Source organism: Oscarella lobularis, chromosome 1 (genome assembly GCF_947507565.1).
Source record: "Oscarella lobularis chromosome 1, ooOscLobu1.1, whole genome shotgun sequence".
NCBI lineage: Eukaryota > Metazoa > Porifera > Homoscleromorpha > Homosclerophorida > Oscarellidae > Oscarella > Oscarella lobularis.
In genome coordinates this window covers 3,556,634-3,576,112 of record NC_089175.1, presented here as the reverse complement: position 1 = coordinate 3,576,112, position 19,479 = coordinate 3,556,634, and the positions used below count along the sequence as shown (strand labels likewise).

General features: G+C 43.5%; 3 protein-coding genes and 3 long non-coding RNA genes across 6 annotated transcripts; 2 read left to right on the top strand and 4 right to left on the bottom strand.

The window, feature by feature from the left end:
* Positions 1–93: 93 nt before the first annotated feature.
* On the bottom strand, positions 94–1,947 carry LOC136186194 (uncharacterized). Its single transcript, XM_065973456.1, has 8 exons — positions 1,878–1,947; positions 1,468–1,830; positions 1,158–1,418; positions 812–1,105; positions 715–759; positions 604–663; positions 446–548; positions 94–391 (listed from the first exon to the last, which is right to left on the bottom strand). Exons 1-8 carry the CDS (start codon positions 1,945–1,947, stop codon positions 238–240), a joined length of 1,350 nt encoding a protein of 449 aa, XP_065829528.1. The 3' UTR covers positions 94–237.
* A 1,190-nt stretch (positions 1,948–3,137) lies between these two features.
* Positions 3,138–6,141, top strand: LOC136191313 (uncharacterized). The gene is made up of 13 exons (XM_065979637.1): positions 3,138–3,146; positions 3,335–3,433; positions 3,503–3,526; positions 3,576–3,929; positions 3,979–4,239; positions 4,292–4,573; positions 4,628–4,684; positions 4,741–4,797; positions 4,847–5,008; positions 5,055–5,153; positions 5,212–5,266; positions 5,324–5,573; positions 5,818–6,141. Exons 2-13 carry the CDS (start codon positions 3,391–3,393, stop codon positions 5,932–5,934), a joined length of 1,761 nt encoding a protein of 586 aa, XP_065835709.1. The 5' UTR covers positions 3,138–3,146; positions 3,335–3,390; the 3' UTR covers positions 5,935–6,141.
* A 2,260-nt stretch (positions 6,142–8,401) lies between these two features.
* On the bottom strand, positions 8,402–11,433 carry LOC136192015 (uncharacterized). The gene is made up of 10 exons (XM_065980486.1): positions 11,298–11,433; positions 10,869–11,246; positions 10,426–10,680; positions 10,310–10,373; positions 9,939–10,251; positions 9,201–9,878; positions 9,010–9,139; positions 8,909–8,956; positions 8,653–8,851; positions 8,402–8,600 (listed from the first exon to the last, which is right to left on the bottom strand). Exons 2-6 carry the CDS (start codon positions 11,182–11,184, stop codon positions 9,480–9,482), a joined length of 1,347 nt encoding a protein of 448 aa, XP_065836558.1. The 5' UTR covers positions 11,185–11,246; positions 11,298–11,433; the 3' UTR covers positions 8,402–8,600; positions 8,653–8,851; positions 8,909–8,956; positions 9,010–9,139; positions 9,201–9,479.
* A 1,213-nt stretch (positions 11,434–12,646) lies between these two features.
* LOC136193510 (uncharacterized) lies at positions 12,647–13,233 on the top strand. Its single transcript, XR_010671359.1, has 3 exons — positions 12,647–12,785; positions 12,846–13,087; positions 13,143–13,233. It is a non-coding gene; the product is annotated as an uncharacterized lncRNA (long non-coding RNA).
* Positions 13,234–14,571: 1,338 nt separating this feature from the next.
* On the bottom strand, positions 14,572–15,048 carry LOC136189655 (uncharacterized). Its single transcript, XR_010670424.1, has 3 exons — positions 14,950–15,048; positions 14,787–14,889; positions 14,572–14,736 (listed from the first exon to the last, which is right to left on the bottom strand). It is a non-coding gene; the product is annotated as an uncharacterized lncRNA (long non-coding RNA).
* A 439-nt stretch (positions 15,049–15,487) lies between these two features.
* LOC136189648 (uncharacterized) lies at positions 15,488–16,446 on the bottom strand. Its single transcript, XR_010670423.1, has 4 exons — positions 16,345–16,446; positions 15,948–16,293; positions 15,640–15,897; positions 15,488–15,590 (listed from the first exon to the last, which is right to left on the bottom strand). It is a non-coding gene; the product is annotated as an uncharacterized lncRNA (long non-coding RNA).
* Positions 16,447–19,479: the final 3,033 nt, after the last annotated feature.

Below are 19,479 nucleotides of genomic sequence, written 5' to 3'. Positions count from 1 at the left end.
GAATGAGAAGCGCATAATCACCTGTAATTATGCAATTCTTCAAGCCAGCTGTTGCCAACGGATTAAAGAAGAAGCAATTTCGTTTACAAAACTTTACCACCCATGTAAATTACAAAACAAACAAAAAAGGATTTAATTTCGGCAGTCTCAGTATTGTGTCCTGCCTGCCGCCAAGTACGTCAAGAGCAACAACAACACCAAAAAACAAACAGGTACTGTAGAAGTGCCAGCGATACATCAGTTCTTAGCCTCGGCAATTGAAGCATACTCTGGTGCTTCAGTCTTTGCGTGCGTTTGATGACTTGCATCCTTTGCCGATGCATACAGTGAGCTGCTGTGCATTTCAACGTTTTTTGTTTTACTCTGAACTCGCTCTTCATGCTTTCGTGTCCTAAAACAAAAATACATTTGATATGATGCAGGTCAATTATTATTCATCAGCTACCTCAAGAGCACGAGTAGCAGGTAAATAGAAAAACCTCCAACAAGTGCGAGCAGAACAGCCATAACTCCAGTTACTGCAGCAAGTCCAGTGCAACTGCAAGTTTCTGCACAAAAATAAAAAAACATGAGACTTTCTTTGCCACTGCAGATTACGTGTACTTTGAGTTGGGAGGAACGTCGACTGAATTTCCACAACATCGCTAGAAAAACCTGTCATTGCTGAAGACGCAATTAAGTAAAAATGAATTTTTATGGCGCCCTGCAACTGACTTGTAAAGCCGTCAGTGGTTGGAGGAGTGGGTGTTGAAAGTAGGGCTACAATACAACATTCTTAGCTATGAAGAGAAATATAATATAGAGCATCAACCTTCTTTCAGAGTTTCATTGAACTGTCCATACTCATTTGCAGTGGTTAGCCTGCACGAGCCCCCGGTGAATCTTGATACAATCACGTTAGTGATAAGTGCTTTTGCTTGATATTTATCCACTCCTTGTATGTCTGTACTTCCCATCGTTTGCTTCCACGTAAATTCAACCTTTTGATCTTCACAAGAGTATGTGCCTTTATCCACCGGAGGAAAAGACTTGATTGAGCATGAAACACTTGCGTTTCCCATCATGATAGAGTTGACCACAACGCCGCACGTCGCATTGTCAAGATCTGTACAAAACTGCATTACCAGTGGTTTACATCTAAATTGCATAATGCTTACAAAATGCGAATAAGCTAAACTGAATTTGGTGGTATCCAACGTCGTTGTCACCAATAGCAATGTAGGTGCCATTGCTCAATGCGTTCACGTTAGATATGACGTGCACAAATGATTTTCCTGATCTGTTGAGGTCTAGCGAATTCCCGTTTCTTGTCAAGCTCACATTCGCTTCTCCTCTAATGATAGCGATTCTGATTGGAAAATTATTGCCAATAGTCACTGTGGTGCTAACGGATGGAGACACGGAAATCATTGGTAGATCTAAAGAATTTCTTCAAACGACTAATTCATTAGTACACAATGAATTCACCTTCAATTTGCAGCGTTACATTCTTACTTAGATGATTGCTTGCCAGACCTGAAACAAATCTAACAACACAAAGGTATACTGTACCACTGTTTGAAGTATTCACAGGATTGATCAACAAATTTGCATCGCCTTGCGACACATCGCCCGAAGCAGTATATCCCCAAAGCGACGGTAACATAGGGTTTTCAGGAAAGCTTGCTGCAACGACAGACTGAGGCGAAAGAATCACCCAGTCAAAGCCTCTTATGTCATTGCGACGTCCCGTGTATCGATAACTAATAGTTGCCATTCCTCCATCACCGACAGAAAACGCTTGAGAAGCAGCTTCGGTAATGTCGTAGAAAATAGACTTCGCTTCCAATGCTAGAATAAAAAAGCCGAGGATGAGAAAATTTGGGTTAATCGTGCACCTGTAGACTGAAAAAATGACGGTTCTATTTGCAAAGAAAAGAACAAAGAAAACAGAACAAGCCACGCCATCACCAAACACCCGTATAAAGAAAGCTTTGCTGGAGGGCAGAGATTACCGGTAAGTTAACCTCTGCTGGAGGCATAGATGTAATAAGAGGTGTGGCAGTATCCGGGGCGTTACCTACCACAGTTGCGCCATATATCTATGGTTGCGCTACAGGAGCAGGAACCAACTTTCACTGAGCATGCTCGCCGCGCGTGAGGTAATAATAGGCATTAGCCAATGAGAATTCAAAGATGCGTTCTTTGAAATGCTTTTGGCTCTGATAAGGTCTAGAGTCCTTGGGCAGATGTAAATCCCACCTTAGCTTGCGAGAAAAAGCATAAACTTTCATATGAGCCTGGGGCTATTTTTTGTTACATCGCAGATTAGCAGATAATCGGCCTGAAAGACTGATACCCGGCTGTAGCTACAGAACAAAGCCTTCTAATTTCGCAAATAATTGCTGAAATCTCGCGTACGTTTGCAGCGATGTTTACTATGTGCCGCTCAATTGATTTGGGACGACAATTCAGAAAAATAGGACAGCGATTCTATTTTCGCGCGTTTTCGTTCTCCGCACCTGACGCCAAAAGTTCGCTGCCTATGGCCGCGAGTCCCGCTCAGTTATGATCAGCCTTGACGTACCCTACCGTGGGCGTATAGAGAGTGAGCTCGCTTTGCTTACTTAGGCACAAGATAAGGAATCAAGATTATCACAGTCGTGGGCCCGTGAAGCCCGACCGCGCTTGTGAGCTCTTCCGCTATTCGTCCACTGTAGGGTACTTCAATACTGATCATAACTAAGCGAGACTCGCGGCAAAAAGCAGCGAACTTTTGGCGTCAGCTGCGAAGAACGAAAACGCGCCAAAATGGAATCCCTGGCCTATTTTTCTGATTTGTCGCCCGAAATCAAATGAGCGGCAAATGGTAATGTCACGATTGCTTGCCCGCGGCTGGCGCAACCGTGGATGTCCGCTGGGGGACGCAGCCCATTCCGGGCCACGCCCCCGTTCGTTCGACGCGCTCTCTGTAGCTAGTTAAACTTAGACTTTATTGACGTCTGCTTTCTACTCTCCCTGGTCACCAGTTTGGCCAGAACTGGAGCCCTCTCCTAATATTCGCTATTAACCTCCTGACGTCACTACCACGCTACGTAACATAAACACATACGTCACTACACAGCCAGCCCACATATAGAATCGTCACAGTAAGCATCGCTGCAAACGTACGCGAGATTTCAGCGATTATTCGCGAAATTAGAAGGCATTGTTCTGTAGCTGCAGTCGGGTTTCAGTCTTTTAGGCCGATTATCTGCAAATCTGCGACATGCCAAAAAATAGCCCTAGACTCATATGAAAGTTTAGCCTTTTTCTCGCGAGATAACGTGGCATTTAATCTGATCTAGTCCCCTAGACCTTATCAGAGCCCAAAACATTTCGAAGAACGCGTCTTTGAATTCTCATTGGCTAATGCCTATTGTTACCTCACTCGCGGCGAGCATGCTCAGTGAAAGTTAGTCCTGCTCGCTACAGGGTTGCGCTATGGCCCTTATTCAGGCGTTTTCCTTCTTCTTTCTAATAGAACCGCTCTTTTGTCAGTCTACAGGTACATTACACCTATTCAACTCTCTTACTCTAAAGTCTTTGCTGCACAGCGAAGTCCATTTTCTACGACATTACCGAAGCTGCTTCTCAAGCGTTTTCTGTCGGTGATGGAGGAATGGCAACTATTAGTTATCGATACACGGGACGTCGCAATGACATAAGAGGCTTTGACTGGATGATTCTTTCGCCTCAGTCTGTCGTTGCAGCAAGCTTTCCTGAAAACCCTATGTTACCGTCGCTTTGGGGATATACTGCTTCGGGCGATGTGTCGCAAGGCGATGCAAATTTGTTGATCAATCCTGTGAATACTTCAAACAGTGGTACAGTATACCTTTGTGTTGTTAGATTTGTTTCAGGTCTGGCAAACAATCATCTAAGTAAGAATGTAACGCTGCAAATTGAAGGTGAATTCATTGTGTACTAATGAATTAGTCGTTTGAAGAAATTCTTTAGATCTACCAATGATTTCCGTGTCTCCATCCGTTAGCACCACAGTGACTATTGGCAATAATTTTCCAATCAGAATCGCTATCATTAGAGGAGAAGCGAATGTGAGCTTGACAAGAAACGGGAATTCGCTAGACCTCAACAGATCAGGAAAATCATTTGTGCACGTCATATCTAACGTGAACGCATTGAGCAATGGCACCTACATTGCTATTGGTGACAACGACGTTGGATACCACCAAATTCAGTTTAGCTTATTCGCATTTTGTAAGCATTATGCAATTTAGATGTAAACCACTGGTAATGCAGTTTTGTACAGATCTTGACAATGCGACGTGCGGCGTTGTGGCCAATTCTATGGTTAATGCAATAGTTACCTGCACCATCAAGTCTTTCCCACCGGTGTATAAAGGCACATATTCTTGTGGAAATCAAATCGTTGACTTGAGCTGGAATAAAACGGGACGCTCAGACGGCTCAGGAATATATGAATATCAAGCAAACGCGTCTATTAACAGCGAGGATGTGCCAATATTCAATGGAACATGCAGGCTAATCACTACTAATTTTCATGGACAGTTCAATGAAACTCTAAATAAAGGTTGATGTTCTTTACTGTCTTTTATTGCGCGCTAAGAATGATGCCATATTTTAGTCCTACGGCCAACACCCGCTCCTTCACCACCTCAAACCACTGAAGAACCATCTATATGTAAGGTGTTATAGATTGACGTACAGTACTGTTTCTAATGTTTCTTTCTATTGTAGCAAGTACGTTGCCCGAAATTGTTAGTAGTGCAATACCATCCGTCTCGTCAACTCCCAGTGCCTACTGATCTAATTTTCACTCAGTATAATTTAAGTTGACTTTTAGGTAAAGGTCCTAGTGTTGGACTGATAGTTGGCTGTGCTTGTGGTGGCGTAGCTGCTTTGATTGCTCTTCTGCTACTCCTTCTCTGTCCTATCAATTTATCATGCCGACGATGTTTGCAACGACAGTGTTGTCCTTGCTGTTTCAAATGTTACGACGACTGCTGTAAAATCACTGTTCTCACATTCCGCGCTTTACATTTGCCGTTTAGGTGGAACTCAGGATGACTGTGAAGAACCCAATGAATCCAAAGCTACATGCTGTACAGATTCCTACAAGTGTTCCTTATGCTGCTTTAATTGTTGCAATGGTAGAGTAGCGATAATGAACCTCGCTTCTGCTCTAACGTTCGACATATTTTTAATAAGATTCTTCAGGCAGTGACGAAGCTGACGGACACAAGAAAGACAGCGTGCCTCTTGGGTATGCATAAACGTCTCTAATCTCTTTCTTGTGTGACGTGTGGGCTACATCATTTAGGAAAATAGAAGAGACCGTGCCAGTCTCAGCAGCAGCCTCTTCAAAAAAACAAGAGGATGAAATTGAGCCCTATGTTGTGTCAGGCGGCGCTGTGTCAGCTACAAAAGAAGAGAAGTCGAAGGCAGCTCCCAAGTCAGCCTCAAAGGATGAGTACGCTCAACCTGACATGTCAAAGAAGACAAAGAAGGAAGCAGCCCAGCAAGCTCCTACAGGTGGCGATGTCTACACCCAAGTAGACAAAAAGAAGAAAGTAAATTGTGTTCGCGAGGAGTAGTACTGCGGTGTTCTGGGGTTATAGCTTAAAGCTAAAGCTGTGTGACTCGGTATTGTTTGAGTTAGAATAAGGCAGTAGCTAGTGATTGTAAAATGAGAGGTGATCTTGTTTTGCTTGTGCATGAATGTTTGGCATGGATCATGCATGTGCACGGATGAATTTGAAGCAGCCTCTGCATTGGTTCTAGTAAGCCATTTATTATGATCTTCTATATTTCTAGGCAGAAAAGTCGGACTTGACTTACGCTGACTTGGACCATAGTGGATCCAAAAGTGGCACTCTGCAGTCAGCAAGCAATGAAGGGGGAGTTGTCTACTCTAAAATGCAAAAGAAATAGCACCCAGGGAGAAACTTGAATTCTGTGTTTTTTGATGTTTTTTAGAGAAGTCTTTTTCTAGTATGCGTCAGTCGAACGTCTCAACATTTCGGTGTTTTCTAGAATAGTTGTGACCATTTTGTCGTTTTTCAGTATTTTCGTAAACCATTTCCACGTTTTTGGATGGGCGATACCATCAGAGCGTTGGACTTTCCACTTTCAATTAGGCGTGACCGACTTTCTTTGAGCCGGATTTTCGGTGTCTGCGATAAACTGTACGGGGCCTCGAATCGTCACCTAAAATTAAAATCAACGTGTCACGTGATAGAATTCAATGGATTTTTCGAACGCGAGAAAAGGTTTATTTGTCGAAGTAACTGACGAAGCAAGTTAAACGTATGAGAAAGATTGCGTTTAGCTAGTTTTTGGAAAATCGGGGCTCCTTTAGGGAAAAGCCGTCGTTTCGAAGCATAACGTCATCCAATTGACTCAAACGTGGCTCAGGTGAGTACGAACAAAGACTGTCAAGTAGTGTGGCCAGTAAGAGTGAAGCAGAACCCTTTTGGGAGGTTCGCCACGGTAGTAAATTGACCTTCTGCACTTCGCTCCTAGGGAATACGTCATTCTACCCCCTTAGCTCAGCCGAGACATGCCCGTAAAGTAGCAGATCACTACAATGAAACCTGCAGTGACGACGCGCAAGCATCGATTCGAGCCTAGTTAGAGTCCAAATCGAAGCTTCGACGCGTCCATGTGTTCGACCTCTTGGCACATAGGCTACATATTAGAGAAGTTCAAAGAAAACAACGTTAGAAAATAAATCGTTTTAGAAAGAAACGTCTATGCTCTATTCTTCCACGTAAAAACGTAAAGAACAAGCTCACTAATCAATTTTTGTTCCGTTTATCCATAGGGTCATTTTATCCAAGTCCTCTTTACTTTCAAACGCTTCAGTTCGCGAATTGGAGTAAACCGCCATACCAAGCGTCCTAACCCAGTCGCTCGTATGCGCTTGAGACCACATATTGAATCAAATTTTGTCCTGCTCCTTGCACTCCTTATCCACAGCCTGAATATCTACAACGCTTCTCATCAGCTTCTCCATCTCCGCCGCAACGTCAGGCGCCCTCTCGGCAATATCTCCTCCGGATCCATAGTCAAATTAAAAAGCTGCGGTTTATAATTCTCATACAACGACGTCATCCCAAACTCGATGTACTTATAGTTTCCCTTCCGAATCATAAAATGCTTCGTATTGGCCATATTCGAGTGATACTCACCAAAAACGAAATCGGGTGGCGTCGCCAACGACATCCGACTCCGATTGGTAAACAAAAAAGTTGACAATGAATGCCCGTCGAGCTCGACGTCCTTTGAAACGTCGAGTCTTGCCCATTCCATCATAGTCGGATACAGATCGAGATTCGACGTCACGTTGCCGACGACGCGCCCCTTCGTCATGTCCGGTCCGCTGACGGCTGCAGATGTGCTCCATATTTCCCTCACCGTGATTGGACGTGGAAACGACGTACGTGTCGTCGCGTCGACCGATCACGTGGAGCGTCGCACTTTCAATATGTTGGCTTTCGTAAACGCTTTCATGCCGTCGCAAGATTTTCGACAAAGATGCTGTGCTTTTTCCTTCAAACTTAGAGCAAACTTTAATGACCTGTATTGACGAGGAAAATACAAAAAACAAAGAAACTCATTGGGTATAAAAACGTACAGTAACTTCAAGTTCCTTTGCCGCTGCACGAACAGCGTCTAAAGTCATCAATAGTGTAGCGATTTCTGTCCAAGAACTCGACCGATGTTTGTATATGGAAGAAATCCTAATCTTTATAAAACTTAGAAACAAAGACCGCGAGGCATTTCTGTGGGCCGTACTTTCCACGTTCGTTGGCGTATTCAATGTCGTAGAATTAACATGAAGATTTGGTCTCTTTAAGAATTTCCGAAACCACAGTTTGAATCCACGTCGACTCTTTCGTCGAAAGTGCAATCGAAAAAGAAGCCTTCTTGTATCTCGATCCCAGGCTTTCCGTCAAAAACGCTGACAGTAAAAGAGCTGACAACCACCAGCCGAGACCCAACAGCAGCAATCAGAGGCGTGAAACTGCAACGTTCTACAATCATGTCAGAATCAAATCATGTCATGTCGTAAGGTACTGTACTTGGACAAGAACATACTCATTGAATGTTCATATGCAGTATTAGCCTGCGTAGAATGAAACAAGAGAGCATGATCGTTCGTGATTGTTCAGGCCAGCTAACGTTAATTGACTGAAATTTCTCGCTTCACGAAACTTGACCACGTACTGTATATGTATTGCAAGCTAACAAATATTTTGAGGCTGTCCTGAACTTGTTTCATTAATACAAGTACGTCAAACATCGCAAAAAGACAAAGCAGAGAGCTCGAGCTAGAATCAACGAGTCCTTATTTTCAAAACTTGCTGCCCAAAGATACGCAGTTGCGCGAGGCAATAACCTTGGCTTTGTTATTTGCATGCGATAAGCATAAAAACATTCAAACAGTCTTCGCAAAAATTGTAAGACTATATATATAAGTTCAGCTCATGCGGCTAAAATCACGGCGTGACTCAAACGACCGTTTCACTTGAGCGTGTGCCAGCGGCTTTACAACCAGTTTTGGGCTTCGTCGCAAAGCGGTCTTTCATCCATTCCTAAAGTGTTATTTGAAGACGTGATTGTAATTATATAAAAAATGATCCCTACCCAGATTTGCATAAAAAAAGCCCTAAGGAATCCTATAAAAAACTGCGTTAAACCTGATAAACTTGAAGAGGGTTTTACAAAATCCGAGTATAGTTGGTTTTGTATCAAATATTCTGAGCTGTGCATATGTACTGCACTCACCTTTACTAGACTCCTCTCTGGCATCTTTTGTCGCTTTACATGATTCGTCTTCTGGGGCCTACGTTGCAAAAATGCATGATTCACAGTGATATTATTAATTAATTAATTAATTAACCTCTATTTCTAAGACGATGTCACTCGGCTGAGAGCCGACTTCAATGACCTATGTACAGATTAATATGTTAATTGATAAAAGAAACTGATTTAAATACATACAGCAAGTTCTAGCTGTTTTGTGGCTGCCCGAACCGCCTTCAAAGTCATCACGGAGAAAACCATTGAAGCGTACGTAGTTTTGCTATGCAAGACTAGACTAAGATTCGTGTGAAACTGCAGAAGGCCAAATCTGAAAGAAGTATAGATTAATTCGAGAGAGATAGCGCGTGCATGGGCACTCCTGCTCGTACTTTCCCCGTTCATCTCCGTACTCGACAGTGTCGTTCTCAATCTTGATGACTCGAAGAGTTGGTCTGTTCAACTGTTTCCGAAACCATGCCTTGAATCCACGACGAATTTCTCTTCGAAAGTACAGTTGAATGACAAGTTTTTTTGTCTTGCGACTCCATGGATCGCCGTTGGGTTCTTTGCCGAACTCGCTAACATCAGTAAGATCGTATTCTATATCTTCTGACTGTTGTAGATATTCTACGTATTCAGACACGAGTCCTTTCTTAGATGCAGGGCCTTTAATTTCTAGTCCGCGAGGTCCACGCTGACACTAGGTTTTTATATAAGTCTCGAAACGTTTCGTCGATGGGCTTTTCTGAGCATTCGCCATACGCTGGCATTTTCACTGCATTGGTTATCACTACGGCAGTTAGTTCTTTTCCTGTCGCCTTTTCGAGCTTTTTTATAGCGGCAATGTGCCTCTGGTTGCGTGATTCGCCAGCCTTAATAAAATAGAGAAAAAACGCTGTAGCATCGAGTCTCGTAGCGTTTCGTATGGCAGTGCAAATCTCATCATCCAAAAACCTGCTATCGCTGTCGCCCAGGCCTGGAGTGTCAGTAAAGCTAAGTCGAAATGGAACGACACCGCCTCCTCTGTGCAGCACGCGAGTGTAGGTAGATACAGATGCTGTTTCAGACTAGAAAATGCAAAGCAGCTATATCTATATAGAGCTTAACCTAAATATAACAAACCATACCCCTTGTCCAGGTCTGGCTACGGTAGCCATTGTGCCAAAGGTTCGATTCATAGATTTTGTCTTTCCCATACCCGTTTGACCAACTGCTATTACTTGAATGTGCCTTTTGTCCTGAGGAACAAAGCTTTCTGCGCACTTCATGTGCTCTTCGGGCAAATAGAGGTCCTCTGATTTTGCTTCAGTTCTCACTTCAATAATCGAGCGACGCAAATCCGAAGAATGAAGCTGGTTGGGAGACAAACGTCTGGAAACGGGAGGAGTAGATGCAGATGACTGATGAGCGTTAACACGGCGTGCCTTTCCGGGACTACAGCTGAAAGTAAAAACGTCGCGTGTACGTTTACGCGCGTGTCTATGCTATGCGTATCTACCGGCTCCTTTGAGGCTTGCTTTCAGCCCGATATTTCTTCAATAAGTTTTTGAATTTCTTTTCTCCTGGACATGCAGTTACTCGCACATTCGGTGTGATTGTACAGCATAAACGTACCGGATAAGTGTAATTTATCAATCAATTCTTCCGCAGTGCCGATAAGGTCAGACTCGCATAACGCCTGCAACAGTCTAAATATTGTGGCGGTTTTTCCTTCCTTTTCCTTCCACTTGGCAAAAGCGCTGAAACACTTTGCCGGAATAGTTTTTTGCAAATCGCAGTCGTCGAGCAGACTGTCGCAAAGGCCCAGTAGCACGAAAAACAGCCTCCATCCGTGACCTAATCGGTGACATACGAGAGAAATTGCGCGATCTAGAGAGGAGAATTGCCAATTACATTTGACTAATTCCAAAAAAGGCCTTTCCCTCGAAAGACCATCTTTCTGAAAGCGCTCTATATGCGTTCAAGCATGAGACCTCTCCCCTCGCTCATGCATCGTCCTAACGTCTTGAGGGGAAACGCCTCTCCTGAACCCGCAAACAAAAAATGCCAAAGCATACCGATATCATAGTTGTCGCTGCTGTCGGCATCTTGCTCAGACCCAGCTGAAGTTGTGCAGGTCAACGTCTTTCGAAGAGCTGAAAACTTGTTGTGCAAGCTACCCAAACCGATTGCTTTCGTCGCGTCTCCCAATAAGGCTGCTATTTGTGCATCTTTCCAGCCGCGTCGTGGAAGTTCGGTTTCTACCCAATATATTGTGTCATTGGCACGAGGAGGAGAGTCGTGCTTTTGTAGAAACAATTCGATATTGATGCCGTTTCGCTTGCAATAAGAGATCATGAAGTGACGAAAACTTTTTTCATACATTTCTGACATGCTGATTGTAATGTCAAGTTCTGATAAAAGAGCCCACAATTCCTCGGATGAGCTCTTGCAATCTAAGAACACTTTTGAGCGAGGCTGCGTTCGCGGGCCTAATACTCTAGTACCCTCTTTACGTGACACACTGTTGGGCCGAGCGCTGGCCACAGCATTAGAGTCGTTCAAAGCGAAAACCTATTAATTAACAGGTAATCCTATTAGCAGCTAATTAAATTAGGAAAGGGATTTCCCCAAACAATCAAGTTCGGGTATTGGTTCGAGATGGTTTTCTACATTCTGTTTGTATTGCCAAGCACCACTTCAATTTAATGCTTACTTGGATTTGCCGAGTGGCGCATTCTCAGTACGGGCGTGTTATGTGCTTGCCTGTACCGGTGACCACGACCGGATGCCGTACCTTGCGGCAAGAGGAGCAGTGAGACTACAAAAAACTGTGCTTGACACGGAGTGCTTCTGCCTTTTGAAGAAAGATGACACCAAACTACAAGAAAAAAGACTATACCTTCTGTCAGCCGGTTGTGCGGCTGACAAACTGCATGAGACGTGAGTACCTGTAGCTACACCCAGACTGTACACGCACTGTCACAGCAGCCCGGGCCAGTGAGTTGATAGTCGACTGTGATCGCTGCCCAGAAATGTGGCCTTCTACACAGATGTGCACCGAAAAGACTGGCTAATCAGCAGACGAGTTGATCGATATATAGACCCCTAGCAATCACATTCTACCTCTCCCACCTGTTTACTAGACCATAGAATATTCTCAACGTACGGAAGTGGAAAACTAGCAAGCCCGAGTGTGAAGGACATAGCTTGCGAGATCCTTACGCGGCTAGAAACAAAGGAGGGCCTTGGTTCGTGCCACGTGATAGAATTCTTTAGCTTTTTTGATTCACGAGAGGAAGTTTCTTCGTTCAAACAACCGACGTAGTACGCTAAACGTACAAGGCAGATGGTGTTCCGCAAGTTCTAGCAATTCGGGGCTCCTTTCAGGAAAACCGACGTTTCGAAGCATCGGTTTATTCGATTTGCTCCAATTAAGCTCATTTCAGTGAGAACTAAAACCGAAATACCCGTATTGTATGCTAGCCTCCAGCGCACAAACGCACAGCCGCTTTAGCTCCAGTAGTCTGCCACGTACGGTTGCTTGAACGATCGGATCACTATTGTACCTTCGGCATGCTCACATCAGTCGACTCAAAACAGCGGCAAGCCGTATTGCAAAAATTCTTGCTTCGTTCAGTGGGCGTTTCTCTTTCGTACGACGTTCCTCACGATCGAGCAGTGACGTTAACGCCTTGGATGGAAACCCGCTTCGTCTTGAATATCGTCTACTTCCGTCGGAGAGCAGAAACGCCTCAATTTTCTCTTGGAACATCAGTTACATCACCTTGCAAACGGAGCCAATTTTGATCTTGATGCTTCTGAACAGTCTTCGCATGTATACTTCAACGTCACATCGGAACGCAGGGCTACGACGTTGACAATCAAGTCTTTTGTCGCATCTTTCATGTGCAACGGCACGTACTCGGTTCGAGCCACGTTTGATACAAGTCCTTATTGGAGAACATCCGTCCAAGTCACGTTAATTCAAGGACGTGAGTCTGATCGTTTTCGTATACCACGATCTATGAGTAGTCGGACCTGATTAATTTTAGAACTTCCCAAATTTTCCGTCACAGAGACGAGTCGTCATTTTACTGAGGGATCTGTTAGCGTCATCGTGAACGTGACTAGCGGAGTCAACCAATTTTGCTACCAAATGAAACTGCGTATACGTTAGAGACGATCTCGCCCCGTCTGTATAAGTTTGTCTTCGCAGTGTTTTGGCCAAATTACGTCTTTCTGGCTAGCAATGCCGTGGGAAACTTCAGTGTCAATTTCACAGTTCAAAATTTGGGTAACTGTAATTTCTTTAATTGCTTCTAACATTTGTAATACTGCGACACTGACAGGCTTAGAAAAGAGAGACAGCTGTGCATTAATTTTACAACAAAAAAGTGGGATCATCAAATGTCCTTTTGCTCTCTTTCCAGACGCGCATGCGACGCTTAGCTGTCCTTCAGTTGCTAGCGAAATGATTTATGAAATGAAGAACGAAATTGGAAGCATCGATGCAGCTGGACTTTTTCAAGTGAACAAGACGTTTGCCGTAGCTGATGGGGCAGATGAGATATGAAACAGAAATCATTTGTGTACTCTGCGTCTTAGTAGCGACATTGACTTTTTATGTAAGTATAGCAGTAGATCTTTGTTGTCTGTAGCTCAGTACTCTTCTTCACCAATAACGCCGACGAAAGGTCAGCGTTGTTAAAATTTGACACCGTTCAACTTCATATAGAAACTAATAGTTCTCTGAGGATCATTATTATCAGCGCTAGCGCTAGTGTCGGTGGTCTTGTTGTTATTGTCCTGAGTCTGGTGTGGTGCTGGTACAGAATTTGCCGCGGTCAGTAGTAAAGTCACGCTTAGGGCCTTATATTAGGCTACACGATAATTCTGTTTAGATCAAAACAGCATACGTACCTGCAATGGCTGCGATGACTGTTGCAATGGCTGCTGTGTCGGCTGCTGTAGTTGTCAATCAGGGGGATATACATCTTTGTTGCCTGCACATGCATGACAAGGGTTCTTTGCGGACGCGTATAACTGGAATTTCTACGGTTTCTCTTTTACTCTTACTTTTCTCTGATTCATTTCTTCTTCTTAAAAGATACGATTTGGTAAGTTTTAGAATGCAGACTGTTTGCAGTAATCTCAATACACAAGTTGAAATAGACGATTTGCTAGAATGCTGCTCATTAGTAGACAGTCGTAATGACTGCTGCTACATTGTCCATCTGCGCTACCAGTTTCAGTCGACTTGTTCGCTTGGGTAGATTTTGTTGGCGTTTATGCTTCCAACTACTTTGTTTGTTTGGCGGAACATTATATTGTCATTGAACATTTTAGAATTACATAGCGCAACTTACAAATATTCTAGACTGTGTAATTCACGCTAGCGTTTCCCACTGCGTTTGTCAGAACCTAGGAACTGATACAGAACTATTCATAGAAGGATTGCTCGATAAATTCGTAAGGAATTGCAAAATATTGCCCGCTGGAACATACAAGACGAAAGCAAGACATGCAAAAGAAGTACTGTAGAAATGGATTATCCAAGTAAAGCGGATTGGTAGTGTTGGTGAACTTCCATCGCTAATTTATTAAGTAAGAGTGGTACCAATTAGGCTGTTTCCTATCACGATTAGGGCCATAAAGTCACATGTTTTTCCACAAAAGTAATCAGTAGAAATACTTTTGATGAAGATAATGAAAAAGACATTTAAAGTCTACAGCCAGAAAAAGAGAAACTAGAAAATGACGACGACTGAATTACTGTAAGTAACATCGCATGGTCACTTCTTAGCCTCTGAAATGGAGGCATACTCCGGTGCCTCATTTTTTGCCTGCACGTGATGGGGATTCTTTGACGACGCATATAACGAGCTGGAATGCATTTCAACGCTTTCAGTTTTACTCTGAACTGTCTCTGACTCCTTTTTTCCTCTACAGAATACAATTGGTGCGGCTGTTGAATGCAGACTATTCACAATAACCTCAACACCAGTAGAAATAGATAAATAGCTAGACAGCTGACAACTGCGAGTAGAACAGCCAAAACTCCAACAGCAGCATGAGAAGCAGTACAGCTGCAACTTTCTGCAACCATGTAAAAGAAAAATCATTACTGATGCATATTGTAAGTCAACGCAACCATACGTGATTTTGAAGTCGGTGCTGTAGTGGTACTCGTTGTGCTTGTACTAACTACTCAAACGTCAACGCATCGCCCCAGGTTCTCAAAAGCACAAAAGAACTGACCTACATAAAATTTACTCAAAACTAAAATGCCAATCAGCCATTTGCAAAAGCGTACCTATTGACGAGGGTTGAAGAGACGTTGATGAAGATGTTGCTATGGCTACGTAGCAACACATCTATAAACTAGTCATGTTTTCAGAAACGCTGACCTGTCGTTGGCAGCAGTAAAGGAAATGGACCTAAAAATAACATATCATGTACTTACTACTCACTCATCTGCAGAGATTCATAATACCGACATTGAAAGTAGATGTATTCAGTGTATGTCGTCTTCATTTCTAAACCGTTGCTGACACGTAAATTGCAGAGATGACTGTGATCACACTTCCCGTTCGCACTACTAGTTGCAAATGTCCTGTTTACTTCAAAACGTCTGTCCGCGTTTATGCTTCCAATTTCGTTCTTTATAACGTGAAACATTCCATTGGTAACTGTTGGACAGCTGAGTATTGCCAAATCATCAGGAAATAGAGCAAATGAGCATTGAAAGGTGACACTAGCTCCTGATTCTGACGTGCAGTTGCCCAATTTTTTCAAGCCTGCCAAAATCGTCTCCACTACATTACTATACAATCAGTGCAAAATTACCAGTATTTTTAATTGCATAATTCACGCTGAAGTTTCCTATGGCATTACTGGCCACAAAACTATAATTTGGTTGTGTCACTTTGAGACGGTACTTATATGACCCAGATGAGATCATCTCAGGTGTGCCAACAATATCTGCCGGTAGTACAGTTGGACGAGGAGGAGGAGGAACTCCAGCCGTTATGTTTGCTATGACGATGATGGTTCCTTCAGTAAAATTACGACCAACAGTTTCTTTGATGATCAAATTAGGACTATCTAATAATCACACCGTAAAAGTGGGGTAATAGACACGATAAAAGTCTTACGTCCTTCACTTATGGTGACCGTTGCGCTTGTTCTTGTTGAAGGACTACTCGTAAAAATATTGCCCGACTCGTAATGGCACTACCAGACATGCGTCGAACGACCTAATGGTCAAAGTTGAAATTCGATCTCCCGAAGTGATGTTGAACAGCGGAGATTTCAGACTACCGTCTAGATCCAACAAAGGACTGCCATTCGCTAAGACAATATTCCACGTGAAAGCGCCAGCATTTCTCAAGTCGAACGAAGGAACAGGATAATTTAGACGAAGAGGCTCTCCATTCAAAGCGTACACCGTAAACGCATTGCCACCAACGATGTTGTACGATAGAGAAGCGACCGATAAGGCTAACATACGGTAAAACAAGACAACAATCAACAAGTCAATACAGTACATACCTAAAGCGGAGACAACCAGCAACAAGACTTTGCATAGGCGAAGCTTCATTGTAGGTGTAGGCAGCGAAAATTGGCCTAAATGGTTTCTTTGCCAAAGTCTGCGGAGCAGGGCATGCGCACATTGCGCGAGAACTTCTTTTGGTAGTAGAATTCCCAGTGCGGATTACCAGTCTTTGCGTGGAGACTGCGGCAAAAAGGATGTAGTCTTTTTGACTACGCTTTGGCTTGGGCGAGGGAAGATGTGGGCTCTCGGTCCGCGGGCTAAATTTAGGTGACTGCATCCTCTTATGTCTAGATTGGGAATAACGGGGAACAGCTAGAGGCTCTCTTTACGCTTTTAGACCGCAGCAACGTTTCTACTGCCCATCTTGGGGCAATATGCAGTGGTGGTAGCGTAGACTACTCAATGCGAGGCCCGGCCGGGTTTCGATCGTCAGAGTTCTTTTATTTTGAGTTGCGGACGATGCGCGACTTTTTTAGCCGCTATTCTACGTCACTCATTGCCTGCAGGTGTTATGCGAGCAGGTGTGTACTTTCAGAGAGAAAGTGCAAAGCAAAAAGTTTTCAACAGTGGTTATTTTTGAGTCACGCTTTCCAGAATGACCAGGAAACAGGATACATTGATTTGCGGCCAAATTTTGTTTGACTCAGAGTCCGAGTGATTCGTTCCTTTGCATGGATAGCTGCTCCTTGAGAACTGGTGATAAGTCTAAGTAGTCTCTCGATGACGGCTCTGTAATAACAGATCTGTGAATCTATGGTAAGCTCTGTCTACAGCCAGACTGTAGACAGAGTTCACACAGTATAGAGGAAATTCGTCTCTTTTTCCTGAAACGTGTGAGACAATTCATGAAATTTGCTTCATTCTACCTAGTTGACCTAGCTGCTTGCTGTATCCACAATTATTCTGAAGCGCGCAAGGCAGGTAAGTAGGTCTGAAACAGCTTGAGAAAGAACGTTGAGAGCATGGATTCCATTAGACAAAAACCGTAATGCTGTCTTCTCCTATGTGACTATCTTCTTCCCACCTTGACATGCAAGTAACAAGACTCTCAACACGTACGTGTGTACTAGGATGGGTTCAAAATGATCTCTAAAAAACAACGGCAAGGCCACTCTCATAGTTGTCACTCTCATAGTTGCGGGATCTGATCATTTTGCAGCCTAGGGTAGCGGGGTCTATTTTGAATTGCGGAACTGGCAATGATGCCACAGTGGCCCGTGGTAGTACCAACCTCTAGTTCAAGCGTCACACTACGTCACTTCTGTGCGTGCGTGTTATCGCCACCGAGGAAGTATGTATGACACACGTTCTCGAGTCCTACTGCTCAGAGTCAACGAAACTACTACAATACATGCAGTCTTTTTTAATTCAAAGAAGTTACATGTGTACTACGACTTGAGATGCATTCCTAATAGCTTGATCAAATATTCCTATAGCACAGTAATGGTGTTCTACATACGTCTAATCAACAGCTCTCATTCTACCATCGAACAACGGTCTCTGGTGTATACTAAGGACTGTACTAATCAGGCAAACAAGAAGAAGAATAAATCACAAACTTGAAGGCGCTACATTGCCTCTGAAATGGTAGCATATTCAGGCATGCCAACTGGCAGCACGCTGGGTCATTTCAGAGGAAGCTTGATAGAGTGGGCTTGGGTGAAGTTTAACGACATTTTCTGGATTGTCATTATCAAAGTTTTTTTCTAGCAGAAAGCACACAATTGAAAGTGCACATATAGCTGCAATAGAAAATTTCACTGTGAAGAAGACATCTGGTGATTTTGTTCATCAGATTCTTCACTACCTAAACACTTTTTAGTTTGCGCAGGATGTGAGTCGTTCAGTGAAATCTTACAGCAGTCATCATAGCACTTGAAACAACACGGCCAGCGTTTTCCTTGGAGGCGTCGTCGGCAAGACAGATTGATGGGACAGAGAAGGAGCAGCAAAAGAGCGATCAAAGCAACTGCGCCACCAGCAGCAGCCAGCTAGCTGTCCAATAGGACCTAAAATCGCTTAGCGACAACAGTTATAACTCAAAAAGAAGACAAGACACTCTTACTCGGTGGTGTTGTTGGTCTTGTAGAAACAAAACCTGCTGTGGTACGTTTTGTGGCTAGACCTGCTTTAAAAATTGCAAAAATAGTTGTTAAAATTCACAAATGCTGACTTGACGGGCTTTCTGTCGTTGGAGATAGCGAAGTACCGCGTTTTAAGGCTACAACTGCAAAAATCGTTCCTAGCGTGCAATAGAACCCAAACATATCAAAGCCTTTATTGAATATTCCGTGTTGGTTGGCAGTTACTATTCTACATGAGTTTTTCACATTGGAGACAACAGCCTTCGCCTTGTACGTAGCAACTCCTAGACTGCCTGCACTTCCTACCTGATTCCAGATCAAGTTCATAATCATCTGATTGATGCATGCTAATGTGCCATTGAGAACTGGTGGATAAGACCTGATGGAACAAGTAAGACCTGTATTACTCCTGCCCATAACTTCACATTCTGCATCGTCGAGGTCTATTGCATAGGTTGAGCTAGCAGAAGGTTTACCGTAAATAAAACTATACTTACAAAATGCTAACAAACTGAATTGAACTCGGTGATAGCCAACGTCGTTGTTGCCTACTCCTATGTACGTCCCATTGCTTGATGCACTCACTTCAGGTATGACGTGCACAAACGTTTTTCCCGCTCTGTTGAGGTTTAGCAAATCCCCGCTTCTTGTCAAGTTCACGTCAGCCTCTCCCCGAGTGACAGTGATTCTGATTACAAAATTGGAATTGCCCATACCTACTGTGGTGCTTGAAGATGATGGAGACACGGAAACCATTGGGACGTCTTTAAAAAGTTAATTTTTTCAATTGTTCACAACAGGAGTAGAATCACCTTTGATTCGCAGTGTTACATTCTTGCTGAGAAAATTGTTTGCCAGAACCGAGGCGAATCTTGCCGCGCACTGATATACCGTACCGTTCATAGAATTTCACTGGATTGATCAACAATGTCGTAACGCCCTGCGAAACATCGCCCGAAACAGAATATCCCGAAAGTGGCGGGAGCATTGCGGATTCAGGGAAGATTGCTGCAATACGAATCTGAATGAGGCGAAAGAATCACCCAG

Excerpts from the sequence above, each read along its gene's own strand:
- LOC136186194 (XM_065973456.1), bottom strand. The coding sequence starts at position 1,947 with ATGGCGTGGCTTGTTCTGTTTTCTTTGTTCTTTTCTTTGCAAATAGAA. Across the intron at positions 1,419-1,467 it reads TGTAACGCTGCAAATTGAAG|ATCTACCAATGATTTCCGTG; the intron begins GTGAATTCATTG and ends GAAATTCTTTAG. Across the intron at positions 1,106-1,157 it reads GTTTAGCTTATTCGCATTTT|ATCTTGACAATGCGACGTGC; the intron begins GTAAGCATTATG and ends AGTTTTGTACAG.
- LOC136191313 (XM_065979637.1), top strand. The coding sequence starts at position 3,391 with ATGCCTATTGTTACCTCACTCGCGGCGAGCATGCTCAGTGAAA. Across the intron at positions 5,154-5,211 it reads CTGCTTTAATTGTTGCAATG|ATTCTTCAGGCAGTGACGAA; the intron begins GTAGAGTAGCGA and ends ATTTTTAATAAG. Across the intron at positions 5,574-5,817 it reads AAGTAGACAAAAAGAAGAAA|GCAGAAAAGTCGGACTTGAC; the intron begins GTAAATTGTGTT and ends CTATATTTCTAG.
- LOC136192015 (XM_065980486.1), bottom strand. The coding sequence starts at position 11,184 with ATGTCAGAAATGTATGAAAAAAGTTTTCGTCACTTCATGATCTCTTAT. Across the intron at positions 10,252-10,309 it reads AGCAAGCCTCAAAGGAGCCG|CTGTAGTCCCGGAAAGGCAC; the intron begins GTAGATACGCAT and ends TTTTACTTTCAG. Across the intron at positions 9,879-9,938 it reads TAGCCAGACCTGGACAAGGG|TCTGAAACAGCATCTGTATC; the intron begins GTATGGTTTGTT and ends TGCATTTTCTAG.